The sequence below is a fragment of the Panthera tigris genome, chromosome B2 (assembly GCF_018350195.1).
Source record: "Panthera tigris isolate Pti1 chromosome B2, P.tigris_Pti1_mat1.1, whole genome shotgun sequence".
Classification (NCBI taxonomy): Eukaryota; Metazoa; Chordata; class Mammalia; order Carnivora; family Felidae; genus Panthera; species Panthera tigris.
In genome coordinates, this window is record NC_056664.1 from 108,582,867 (window position 1) to 108,597,025 (window position 14,159).

Here is a 14,159-nt window from a genome sequence, read left to right on the forward strand (position 1 = left end):
TCCTTGCTGCCACTTTCAAAGACAGAGAGGGAAAGTTTGGATATTTTAAAGAATTTGTACAGTTTAAGGTAGAAAAATAGAAGATGCTATACAAAGCAGAGATAGTAGTTTAGGGAAGCTGCCCATGGGGGCAAACCCCCAGATAGGGCTATACTGTTTACATGATGGTTTTCCCCAAGTGACTGCAATTTCTCCCACTTTAATTTTTTATAGTACCTAAAATTCCATCATGTATGGACTCAACTGTTTTAAATATCTTCATACAAAAATACAATAGCCTAAAGACACCAGTTCCCCCATAAGTCTCTTTAATAAAATTGTCCTTGTCAATACCAGGACAACGTTGGGTGGATTTAAGAAACCAATGTTCTGATAGTAGAGAAGGGAAGGTAGATAATTCTGAAGTAGGAAACACTTTTGGAAGCAATACATACCTAAGTGACTTAACGTACAATGTCAAGGAGAGTTAGGTCAGTGAAAACAAAGACCAAGTATAACTGTACTAACTGACCTTTAATATCCGACTGAATTGTGAGAGTCTATGAAAATACCAAAGACAAGCAAGTCCTCCTCTTTTTCTCTCCTACATAAAGAGTTCCTTCCTCCTAAGGCACAGATCTCAGGTTAATGCAGCTAACACATGACTTTTAGCATCTATGCTTTTAAGACTACAAGCTACTTAAAATACTTTTAGGATTATATGGAGAACAAACAGAGGGTTACTGGAGGGTTTGTGAGAGAGGGGATGGGCTAAATGGGTAAGGGGCATTAAGGAATCTACTCCTGAAATCATTGTTGCACTATACACTAACTTAGATGTAAATTCAAATAAATAAATAAATAAATAAATAGATGCAAAAAAAAAAAAAAAAAAAAAAGAAAACTTTGAGGATTATAAAGCTTACTTTTAAAACTACAAACTAGTTATAATTTGAGAGTGTCTGGATTTTTTTAGGTAGGCCAAAAGTAAATCTCTTTAGTAAACAGTGAACATTAAGTATGAATGGTAATCAGCAGGCATTTAATCTAATGCACTGCTGAAAAGCAAATTACTTTATTACAACAGTCATTAAACTACTAAGAGGAACAACAATGACCTAACTTAAACTTGAAAAGCATTCTAAAATTGAAGCAGCTAAAGCAATACAGGTAAACATTTACATTGAAGAAAAAAAGAAAAAAAGAAAAAAAGCTGCATATTAATGAGCTAACCATTCATCACAAAAGTTTTAAAAATTTTTCCAAGAAAAGAAATAAACAGCAGAAATTTTAAAACCATAAAACATATAATAATACAAAGGAGGAACAAAGCCAATAGCTGGTTCTTTTAAAAGACTAAAAGAAACCCCTAGAAGAACAGAAGAGGGAAGGCACAAATCAAAGAGAAGAATAAAAAGGGGGATATATAGCTATAGATGTTAAAAATATTTAAAAACTACAGGACTTTAATGAAAAACTTTTTACCAATGAATTTGAAAATCTAGACAAAATGCACAAATGCCGAGAATATGATCCTAGCAAAAACTGACATAATAATTTACAAAGTATTTAAACAACTGCTTGTATGTGAAATAAAAACCAGAAATGAAACCCCAAACTTAATGCTTCATGTGGATTTGTGTGAGGTGAACTTGTATTACAGGAGTTTATAAAACATTATTAATTAAACCTTAATTTGAGAAAATTGCAATTATTCCATAGTCTATTGTTTAAGTAATAAATCAATAGTTAACCAATAAAAGCTGTAATGTCTCCCAAAATAAATATGATCACAAATAACAGCTATTTGTAGTGGATTTAATTAAGAAATAAACAGGAAAATCATGGAAATACGAAGAAACTTTATGTATAACCATAAATACCAATGAAATCAGTAACTATATTAACAAGAATTCCTTACTTTTGAAAACTCCCTTGAGAATCTGGTGAAAACTATAAATACTCCCCCTATAAAACTGCAAGTAAAAACAAACTTTTACATTAAAGGGCTCAAAAACCCAATTATGCGCATAAAGGAAATGAGTACGAGTTCCAGATAAATAGAATTTCAGAGTCAGTAAAGGTAACATAAAAAAATTTTTTTTTGTGTGATGTCTGTGAGATCAAAATGAAATACAACCACTGAATTTAAAATACTGCTACCAATAATAATTAATTGGGTTCCTGCAAGAAAACGTTTCAATGGAGAGGATTAATTTAAATTAAATGAACCAAAACAAAAAAAAAAAGGTCTCTAAAGAGACGTAACCTTCAAGATTGATCTCAAGTGGTACCTCTCTCATTAAACTATTTCTACTGCTCGCAAACCCAGAGTACTCTGTAGCTCTTCTACAGCACTTATATTTTTGACATGTATCACAGACATTTGAGTATGTGCCTTATCCCTTCACAGGAACTTAAACTATTCGATAGGAAGTTAACAATCTAACGTCAGTATTCCTACAGTGCTCAGAATGGGGAATTGGGGCAGCCACTGAAATACCAGATCAGCCAAGGAACAGAGATCTTGGGAACTCATTGCTTTAAGCCAATGTGACAGGCACAGTGACAAGAATCCTTTGAAATAACAGAATTCCTCTTAGAAAAACATGAACAATTTTCAATTATTGTTACTGTGTTGCCCATGAGGAAAAACGAAGAATTAGGATATGTTGGTTGTGGCAGCAGAAACACAAAGGAGACAGAAGCTTTGGAAAGTAAGTAAAGAATAAAGAATACATAAATTCGATATTTGTGTAAATAAACGAAAAAAAAATGAACCTCAAACTTGGGCGCTATGTTAACAACAATAATCAAATGAACATTCTTTAACTACACTTTGACCCTTTCTGGATCAGCTGGTTTGTTTGCTTAAGACATCAAAAGCTATTTTACTTGTGAAAATTTTCATCAGTTTCCTCCAGATGTAAGAGGATTTCCTCGGCGCACTCCAGAGAGGGGGCACCCGTGATCTTCTCTTTTACGCTCTGGAACAACTGCCTCAGCATCGTCTGCATCACCACCTCGTCCTCGCCAGAGAAATGGGCCATCCTCTGCAAGAATCAAACACCCACGCCCATTACTCCAGGTCGGCGCCAATGCCGCGCACTGCGCACGCGCACTCCCACCCTACCCAGGCCAGTGCGCTACGCCGTTCCCCGGGAGACCGCGGCAAGCGCTTGGGGGTGGGTCCTCGGCTGCCTGCGCGTCTTTCCGGGAAACAAGTCACCTTACTTTGGGGAAGCACGGGTCCTCAAGGACCCCCCTTATGTACTTGTCGTTGCCGGCCTTCCGTACGAACAGAGTTCAAGCTGTCACCGCTAACCGCAAAAAAGACAGCCCGGAAGGTTTTGATGGGTGGGCCTGACGGCGGGACGTCTGCGGTACGTGTGACGTCATCACGTTGACGTGACTTCCTGAGTGGGAGGGAGTGCCCCTTGGAGACCTGCCCGGCGCCTGAGTGAAGTTTCAGGTGTGCTCGCTGTCCCTCACCATGTGTTTGTAGAAGGGAGGGAATGGAGAACGAAGAGTCAGAATTCAGTAAAAGTGAAACTGAAAGTAGCTTGAAAAGTTTTTAACTACGTGAATGGTATTGAAATGTTACACCGTTGTTTTTCTCTAACAGCCAACATCTGTTGACTCCTACTCCTTAACCAAGCACCTTGCTAGGAACTATGAGAAGATGCCCTCATAATCAGACAGACACACCCCAAAAAATCAACGTTTACACCGTTAAGTGTGATTAAGTGTTACGTTAGAGAAATGCTCCAGGTAGGTGTTGTGGAAACCAATCCCCTTTTAACCCAATAGAAGAGGCAAGGAAAGAAGCGAAGAAAGAGGCATTAACATTCAGGTGCTCGAGTTGGTAGGCTGGAAGGAGGAGGTGAAGAGGCTACAGAAGCAAATCGGCCACAATTGAAAGGGTCATATTTGGCACGTTTACAGGAGAGAGATTAATCTTGGAAGTAGCAGGACACAGTTGGATTCCATAGTGACACCATGAGATATGTATATGAGGATCACTGTGCAGGAAGATGCAGTGTATTATAATAATAGACCTTCATCCAGTTTCCAATCCAGATAAATCCTCAGACCATGGTCATGTCCAAGCTAAGGAGCCAACCCAACAAAGTTTAGAATCAGATCCTGGTGTCTATGGAATAGTCAGTCCCAAGCCATTGATGGGTGGTTTAATGTAGATAAATTCTACTTTATCTGGCTTAAATTTTACTCTCCTGGTAACATCCAATATTCTTCACATGTTAGCCAGGATCAGTGATTCCTTTGATGTCTGTGCTGTTACTTCCAAGAGTAGAAGTATGATATATCCTTGCCAACTCTGACAGCATGTTTCTTAGTAAAATGAATGCTTAATCTTGATTGTCTCACTACTACATTAGGAAAGAAACATACTAGCAGAGTAAACAAACTGTATTTGTCAGTGAAGCTATCTAGTATTATATGTGCATGTGTATGTGTGTGCACATTCGTAGAATCACGAGCAATGCAACCAGCTCCATGTTCAGATTAACACAGATGAGTTGTACTGGCACCTCAAACATCAAGATTAACATAGCTATTAGTCGTGGGATTTTTCTGAAATGTAAGCTATTACTGTTAAAATTCAGAGCAAAAAAATAATAGCTTTATTCTATTTAGTTGTTGCATTCCTAGAAAATTCAGTGTGTTAAAACTGTGCCAAATATTTTTATATAAATGGAATTAGTTCCTACACTCAAATACATATCAAGAGTTTTTTCATCTACTTTGCATGTCCAGCAGGATCATTGAAAGTCATAAGGAACCAGAACAATTCTTTTGTGTGGGAGATTGTCCTGTGTGTAATTCCAGATGTTCAGCATCCATAGCTCACACTACAAATGCCAGTAAGTACCGTCTAATCATGTGATAACAAAATGTCCCCACATATTTATAAAATGCCTTCTTGGGAAACAGGGATGATTTGAACCACAGATTGAGAACCACTGTTCCAAAGGATATAACTTAGGAGAAAGAAAAACAACCTTAATAGAATACCTGAGATGCAAGAAGGAAAGATAGCCAAACAGCAAGTGAGCATAGTAATGTATTTAAGCAAATCTCAATAAATATTGTCTGTGTAAAATAATAATAATCTATAATATTCTAATTTGTGAATGTATAAATTCATAGCCCTAAAATACTGTAAACAACCATGTGTAAGTAGGAAGTGTAATGATAGGTTGAAGTATTCTGAAATTCTTATATTTTTCTTTTTTTTTAATGTTTACTTATTTTTGAGAGAGAGAGAGAGAGAGAGAGAGAGAGCAAGGGAGGGGCAGAGAGAAAGGGGACAGAGGATCTGAAACAAGCTCCGTGCTGAGAGCAAAGACTCTGATGTGCGGCTCAAACTCATGAACCAAGAGATCATGATCTGAGCCAAGGAAACTTAACCAACTGAGCCACCCAGGTGCCCTTATATTCTTCTAAATGGAGTTTAAGATATTGAACTTGGTCATATGGGCATGGTAAAATTTCAAATGTAACCGTTATAAAATTAGAAATATAGAATTTAAATTCAAAAAATGGAAGGAAAAAATGAAATAAGTAGAGAAAAGCAGAAGCCTCAATCAATTAAAAAAAGTCAAGAAAGAAAACAGAAGCATAAGAAAAATAGGAAAAATTAAAATGTACAAAGAAAAATGATAGAAAAAGTCCAAAATACTGATACATTTAAACAAACTTAGCCCTTCTCTTATAGGAACTGTCAGACTGGATTTTAAAATAACCAACTATATGCTATTTATCAAAACCCTAAAAACAGAAAAGTTAGAACCAAAAAGGTGGGGAAATATAAACCAGATGAATATTATCTAAAAGAAAGCTGTTGAAGCTATATTTGTGTCAGCAAAAATACAACTTAAGAAAAAGATGTTAGGGACATAGCATGCCACTTCACAAACATTATTTAGTTCAATGGAAGATAAAATTTTGAACTTTAAGTAAGCAAAATTCTTAATCTCTCCAAGAGTCTTTAATATTTTCCAGAGAAGGTTTCTGCACGTGTCCTTATAAAATATCCTTGAATAGGAAGCACTTCGAAATTGAATACCTAAGATCTATTTTTTAGGTTTGGTTTTTCAGATTGTTAAGGAACAAAGAAAACACAATTGCTTCAGCAAAGTTGGCATGTATGAAGAACTGAAATATCATTTGTTATTGTTAAAGATGCAAAAACCTCTCAAGATATCAAAAAACGGTTGTAGCAAACTAATTACCTTGTTGTCCATACTATAATAACCCTATCATTTTTATGACTCAGTTTGTCTCTTTCTTTATCATCTCTGCTTCTACTGCTTCTGACCATCTTTCTTAAAGCCACCTGCATTAAAATTCCCTAAGACTCTACAGGATGCCTTGATGCACAGCCCTTTAAGACAAAGCATTTATTCCTTCATATCCTTGGAGCATTGACTGCTAATATTTTACATCTGAGTCCCTCTTCAGGCATTGCCCTGTTAGAAGAAGTGGTCATGCTCAAAGTTATGCTCTCTACCTGAGGAAGGCTCATGTATGATGACTGGTCACTGTGGTATCTAATGGGCCATCCTTTTTGTCTCAATTGGAACAACTCTGAAGCATCCCAGTCTCAAAACTCCTCAGATGATTCCTGAAGCCTCTGTTCTGAGGGCATTACAGTTGAACTTATTTCTAATTTTGCCTCCTAAACTTCTACCAGATATTGTCTCCAAGAATACACACTAATAAATCTACTACATAAAAATCTCAGATTCTTGGAGTCTGTTTCCAAAGGAATGCTATCAACTACAGAACCTAACTTGATCAATTAGATATTATCCCATTATCCAATACATATTGTTCCTAATAGAATGAGTTTCTGATGATGGCATAAACTGCTGGTCTTCCTTGTACCTGTGGAATTTTGCCAAGGCACTGATGTTGTTCCAAACATACATGGCCACAGTAGCAATGTTAATTACCTAAAACATGGTTTTTATATGTTTGCTTTAACTAGATTATGGGCATAGAAGGTGCTTTAACTAGACTGTGGGCATAGAAAGTGCTTAGAACTCATGGACTTGCCATAAGATAAAAGACTAACCGAGGCCTGCAATTTGAGGACAGTGTTCAGTAACTACAGAGTATTAATATTATTGTTGCCCATTTCCACAGCTCTGAATTGAATATTTTCATAGAACTTGGTCAGATTCAACTTATATAGTCTAATAAGAAAGTAAAGTATTTCAAATTTTCTAAGTCTTGAAATTGGTTCTTTTTTCCTCCGGACAATAAATCAGAGTGAAATGAGAATATAAACTTCTAACATCATTATTAAAGCCTTCTCTATATCTGGGATTTCCCATTTCAGAGTGGACTTTGCTTTTCCCCAGAGGGATATTGTCATTTGATATGAAAACCAAAGTCTTACTGATGAAAAATTCTTCCAAAAGTCTCACATGGCATTTGGCCATTTACCCAAAATGTAAGTGTTTTAGAATGAGGATATTCTCCAATGTCTGGATAAAGAATTTGAATTAGTATAGGTATCTATTTTTCCCTTTATACAAAGTTCATGTACTGATCCCACCTAACTTGGCCTAAGGAATATTCTGATTTGGCTTCTGAGCTATGGCCCTATCCTGTCTATCAATTCTTCTTTTAACAGTATGTGAGCAAGACAAGAAGCTCACTCTTCGGAAAGCAAGGTTACAATACATTCAGTCTCAAGTATAACTGAATTTTGCTTTTGAAGATTTGATTTAATACAGCTTTTAAGTACTTTACTCAACTCTGTGTTTTAAGAGCATATTACCAGCCCACAGCCAGAAGTCTTTTTATATAAGAATGGTAGATGAGTGGGGCCCTTGGGTGGCTCAGTCAGTAAAGTGTCTGACTTTGGCTCAGGTCATGATCTCACGGTTCATGAGTTTGAGCCCTGCGTCGGGTTCTGTGCTGACAGCTCAGAGCCTGGAGCCTGCTTTGGATTCTGTGTCTCCCTCTCTCTCTTCCCCTCCCCTGCTCACACTCTGTCTCTCCCTTTCTCTCAAAAATAAACATAAAAATTTTTTAAAAAATGGTAGATGAATTACTCTAAGTCATTCCTATAAATATATGGCATATGTTTATAGGAATCGTACCTGTTAATAGAGTAGCATGCAGTCATTTTCAGACTTGGCCTCAAACCTCAAAGTCCACGTATGTCTTGTATTTAGGTTACAATATAAGCCACTGTAAAGAAATGGGGGGGAGCAAAAATATAGTAGTAAAAGAAAGAAAGAAAGAAAGAAAGAAAGAAAGAAAGAAAGAAAGAAAGAAAGAAAGAAAGAAAGAAAAAGAAAAGAAAAGAAAAGAAAAGAAAAGAAAAAAAGAAAGAAAGAAGGAAGGAAGGAAGGAAGGCAGGCAGGCAGGCTTATTTACCTCTTATGTTGCTATCTAAATATAGTAGTTCCCAGGCTAGTAGAGCAGCTTTGACATCATCAACAAGAATTTTTCATCTTTGGACCCAAGGTGGCTTCTCTACCTTCATGACCACACCTGTTTCTCAGCCAGTAGAGAAGAGAAACGGGCAAGGGCATCACCAGAAAGTGTCATAAATCACTTCTATTTACATCTCATTAGCCAAGATTCAGTTACATGAACACTGGTAGCTGCAGCAAAGCTAAGAAATGAAGTCTTGGCCTGGATAAGAAAAACTAGGATCTTCAGTTACAAAGAGAAGAAAGGAGAATGGGTGTTGGTGGATAGCTAGCAGTCTCTGCCACATATTGCTATGGTAATACTGTCCTGACTTTCCAAGTTGTATACATTTTTAGTAAAGGGATAAATCGTCATGATTCAGGTCAGGAAACAGAAAACCACTCTAGGTATTTTAAGAAACGCAGGTATTTAGGAGTTTACAAAAATACTAGAAGGGCAAGAGAAGACTTTAATCTGAGACTCCAGAAATTCTTAGAGCACTACAAAACTGAGCCTGCAATAGAAATATTACTTCTGAGCTACCATGGAACTATTGAATTTGTGAACACAAAGTGACAGCCAAATTCAGGGATAGGAGACGTAAGTCTGGAAGCCTCTGCAATCAGCAGAAATATCCATCTAATCCCAGAGCCATTTTACTGGGCACTCAAATATGGCCACCATCTCCAATGAAGTTGTTTCAAACACATAGGAAGCTGGAGATAAGATCATGAAATACTACTACAGAAAATGTCACATTTCTAAGACCATGTTTACCACCGTATATATAACCGAGACAAGACATAAAACATCTACCTTCCAATTTGTGCAAGTGCACTTAATTGCCGAACCTAACGCACATCCAGAACACAAGGTGCAAAGGAGTCTAAAAATGTCATTGATAGTGCAACAACTTTTATAGAATAGAAAGGCACAGTAGGAATGTGGGTTTGAAGATGATCAAGTCAATCTACAGTACCCACTACTGTGGCAAATAACACCATATATTCTGGAAAAGAAGTTGATCAGCCATGGACACTGCTGATCAAGAACCCAGTTTAAACTTCCACAACTGACTGACTGCTTGAATATTTTTTGTACTTATTCAACTAGTCAGATTCTGCCTATAAGTCATAAACTTTCACCTTTGACATTGATGTCTCATCTTCTTACATACCTATAACTACCTACTTTTAAAAATTATTTTAGGGGCACCTGGGTGGCTCAGTCGGTTAAGTGTCCGACTTGGGCTCAGGTCATGATCTCGCGGTTTGTGAGTTCGAGTCCCGCGTCAGGCTCTGTGCTGACAGCTCAGAGCCTGAAGCCTGCTTCAGATTCTGTGTCTCCCTCTCTCTGCCCCTCCCCTACTTATGCTCTTTCTCTCTCTGTCTCAAAAAATAAATAAATAATTTTAAAAAATTATTTTAGAGTGTGCTAAACAAATAATGCATTATATCATTCATAGAGTATTCATAATTCTTTGCTTTTATTGATTTTAGAGTTCAGCATACAATTTCATGTTCATAGACATGTTTAAAACCAAGAAATATTAAGCTAATATAGTGAAAATAAGGTCAGTCAGTTCTGACTGGTACTGTTCTGTCAATAAAAGCATTTCTTTCAAATAAATGTATAATCCTAAAAGAAAGAATACTAAAAACAAAATGAAATGTAACTTATTACTACATAGTACTATTTATAGTTTTATATAAGAATGAGAGCTATTACATATTTCTAAGGTTCTTTTTGTTATACCAAACACTATTTTAAACAATTCAAACAATCCTTAATTGGTGTGTTTATATAGTATAACTGAAAGCTCAAACCCAAATAGTTATAAAATGATATTACTTGATACCCAACTTGAACTAGTAATTAATTTCAAGGTTCATGCAGTCTCTGATTAGTCCAGGTATACCAGTGCTCATTTGGGAAACAAGTTTGAGGAATCTTTGTGTAATTAATTCTCAAAAATATACAGTCATCTAGATTATTAGAGACCAAGATTGTATGGAATATCACAAGAGTAAAACTTTATCCTACAGATAATGGCTCCATTGAAATTTTTTTAGCAAAGATAATATAATTGATACATTTTTTTTTTTTTTTTACTGTCTAAAATCCTATACCCTGTCACAAATTTGGGGGAAGTAGCCGATTGTGCCTCTCATTAAAAAATAAAAATCCAGGGGCACCTGGGTGGCTCAGTCGGTTAAGCGTCCGACTTTGGCTCAGGTCATGATCTCACAGTTTGTGAGTTCGAGCCCCGCGTCAGGCTCTGTGCTGACAGGTCAGAGCCTGGAGCCTGCTTCAGATTCTGTGTCTCCCTCTCTCTCTGCCCCTACCCCGCTTGTGCTTTCTCTCTCAAAAATAAATAAACATTAAAAAAAAAATTTTAATCCTTTTTTAAAGTTGATATATTATTGACGTATAACATTGTATTCACTTTATGTGTCTCTCATTACTGAAGCCACATGAGGAAGATGCTCCCTTTCTCAACCCCAAACAGACATAGGCAGGTGACACAGCCTGAACCAATCAGTGCTAAAATGTGTATTTTGTTGGTAATACATGGAGGAGCATCTGGGTGGCTCAGTCAGTTAAGCAGTTAAGCACCTGACTCTTGATTTTGGCTCAGGTCATGATCTCACCATTCTTCAGATGGAGCCCTGTGTCAGGCTCTGCACTGTCAGCACAGGGCTTGCTTGGGATTCTCTCTCCCCCTCTCTCTCTGCACCTTTCCTGCTCACTCTCTGCCCCTCTCCTGCTCACTCTGTCTCTCTCAAAATAAATAAATAAATATTAAAAAGATACAGTGGAAAAGCTTGCTATCTTCTCTGCCTACCTCTCCTAATCATAGGTTGCTACAGGGATTTTTTTTTAATTACGCAACATGCACATATCACAAATGATATTTCAAATGACAAAAAGTAAGTGGGAAACCATGGGAAAGAAAGATCAAAACTAAAACATTGATCATAAAGCATCAAATACATTAGTAGAATAACCATTGTCAGTTTCTAACTTATAAAAACCATCTCACCTCAAGATGGCAGTAATATGCAATGACTATTACACAAATTTTAATAACAAAAAGTTTTATTGAAATTCCAAGACCCACAGTATATAATCAAATGCAAAATAAATATTAACTAGCCATCCAGCTAAATTTTATATCACTGTAAACTTTTAATAAGATTGCTAATCCTTAATATTGCTTTCCTTTGAGATTTTTTAAAGTGCAAAGAATAGCCAATAATGTTACAACCAAGAAGTAATTTATAAAGTACTTCTCTGAATATTAAAAAATTCAAATTAGTGATATAATAAAATATTAAACTGAAGAAATTAAAATGTTATGTAATAATGAGTAATAGGACATAAGAAAAAAATCTACAGCAACACTGGCAATCAAAATAATTGCGAGCTTGGGGAACCTGGGTGGCTCAGTAGGCTAAGTGTCTGACTTTGGTTCAGGTCATGATCTCACAGTATGTGAGTTTGAGCCCCACATGGGACTCTGTGCTGACATCTCAGAGCCTGGAGACTGCTTTAGATTCTGTGTCTCCCTCTCTCTCTGCCCTTCCTCTGCTAGCACTCTCTCTCTCTCTTTCCCTCTCTCAAAAATATATAAACCTTAAAAAAAACTTTTTTTTAATTGTGAGCTAAAACAAGGTAGCCATCTTAAATCTATAAAATTAGCATAGTTTTAGAGCTTACACATATTTAGCATTTAGTAATATGCAATGAGATGATTACTCTTTTATGGTAATCTTTTATAGTAATCTCTTTTATTAGTATAAAAAGGCAAAATCTTCTTGGAAACGAAACTGGCAATATGTACCAAGAACCTTTTTTAAATGTTTACTTATTTATTTTGAGAAAGAGAGAGAACGAGAGTGTATGTGTGTGCATGTGCATGCGTGCAGGGGAGGAGCAGAGTGAGAGGGAGAGAGAGAATCCCAAGCAGGCTCCATGCTCAGTGTGGAGCTGGACACAGGGCTCAATCTCAAGACTGTAACATCATGACCTGAGCAAAATCAAGAGTCAGACGCTTAACTGACTGAGCTATCCAGGCACACAGTAGCAAGAACTTTTGAATCAGTAATTCCATTTCTAGGAATCTACTCCAAGAATCAGAGATGTAGTTGATGGTCTTATTATAAGGATGTTTACAGACAAGTTATTTGTGTTCTTAAGAGATAGGAAAAACCCCTAAATATTTCATAATATGCTGAAGGTTAAATAAATTACCGTGCAGCCATATATTATTAATGTCAGCCATTTTTAAAAAATGTGTCCTGGGGCCCCTTGGTGGCTCAGTCAGTTGAGCGTTGGACTTCGGCTCAGGTCATGATCTTGTGGTTCATGAGTTTGAGCCCCGCATCAGGCTCTGTGCTGACAGCTCAGAGCCTGGAGCCTGCTTCAGATTCTGTGTCTCCCTCTCTCTCTGCTCCTCCCCCACTCACACTGTGTCTCTGTCTCTCTTTCAAAAATAAATAAAACATTAAAAAAAATAAAATAAAATAAGTGTCTGTGAATGTTTAATAACAGGGGAAATGCTGACATTTTAAGTGGAAAAGTTTGAACCTAAAATATATATATTCACTCAATATTTATTGTCTAAAATGTGCAATGCATATTATGTCCTAGGCAATACATACACACTTATTTGACAATTATGAGTGAAAATTTCCTCTACCATTATTGTGATATTAGTATATATAATGCTAGACCTAACAAAACTTTAGTACAGGAATAATAGAAGTACACTAAATCCTGATGCACAATAGAAGAAAGAAGCCAATGTATTATCTCTAACATTGATAAGTTGGTAAAATAATGGCATGGTTGTGTTATACTGAATCAATGAGAAAATTATCAGGACAATTAAAAACAAACATTTGAATATGGTTGCCTCTGAGAAGTTGAAACTGGAATGGACTTGGCGCAGCAATGAGGTGGAAAGGCTTGCTTTTGGTTATAAGTCCCACTATACTATTTGATTTTTATTAATGTATATTTATACTTTCATTTTATAAACAGAATGCCCTTTTAAAAGTCAGTGGTACTTGGACCCCAATAAATAGTAATCCCCTTTCCCACCCAAGACCAGAACTGAGAGGTACACATAGGGGTCAAATAGCTAGGGATAAAATATCAACTTAATTAAAAGTTTAATTGAAGGGGGCACCTGGCTGGCTCAATCGGTAGAGCATGTGACTCTTGATCTTGGGGTTGTGAGTTCAACCCCCATGTTGGATCTAGAGATTACTTAAAAATAAAAGTTTTTAGGGATGCCTGGGTGGCTCAGTTGGTTAAGCATCCAACTTCGGCTCAGGTCATGATCTCACGGTTTGTGGGTTCGAGCCCTGCTTTGGGCTGTGTGCTGACAGTCAGAGCCTGGATCCTGCTTCTTATTCTTTGTCTCCTTCCCTCTACACCTTACCCACTCATGCTCGCTCTCTCTCTCTCTCTCTCTCTTTCTCTCAAAAAAAAAAAAAACAAAAAAGAAATTGCAAAATTAAATAAAAAAAGAAGAAGAAGAGTGGAATGAGTCAGAAGATAGAGTTCATCACACTCAGGCATCTGTACCTAGAGACTTAATGATCCATGACTTTAAAATACCAAGTATACTATGATGACTCTCTAGCTTTTATCTCCAGCCCTGACATTTCACTTGAACTGTGGATTCTTATATACAACTGCCCATTGAACATTTC

The 14,159-nt window shown here is 36.7% G+C and overlaps 1 protein-coding gene and 1 long non-coding RNA gene across 6 annotated transcripts in view; one reads left to right on the forward strand and one right to left on the reverse strand.

The window, feature by feature from the left end:
- TBC1D32 (TBC1 domain family member 32) overlaps positions 1–3,345 on the reverse strand; it is a 199,943-nt gene extending 196,598 nt beyond the window's left edge. For 3 of the 4 annotated variants that reach the window (XM_042987091.1, XM_007078680.3, XM_042987089.1), the window contains exons 1-2: positions 3,214–3,345; positions 2,875–3,032 (exon numbers count right to left, since the gene is read on the reverse strand). In XM_042987091.1, coding sequence (XP_042843025.1) covers positions 2,875–3,029 — 155 coding nt within the window. In that variant the 5' untranslated portion in view covers positions 3,030–3,032; positions 3,214–3,345. Of the gene's footprint in view, positions 1–2,874; positions 3,033–3,208 lie in introns of all 4 variants that reach the window. The other variant, XM_042987090.1, reaches the window with a different exon arrangement.
- A 21-nt stretch (positions 3,346–3,366) lies between these two features.
- Positions 3,367–14,159, forward strand: part of LOC122238726 — a 47,242-nt gene continuing 36,449 nt past the window's right edge. For both annotated transcript variants that reach the window (XR_006217842.1, XR_006217843.1), the window contains exons 1-3: positions 3,367–3,451; positions 3,605–3,750; positions 4,759–4,865. This is a non-coding gene — a long non-coding RNA (uncharacterized LOC122238726). The remainder of the gene's footprint in view (positions 3,452–3,604; positions 3,751–4,758; positions 4,866–14,159) is intronic.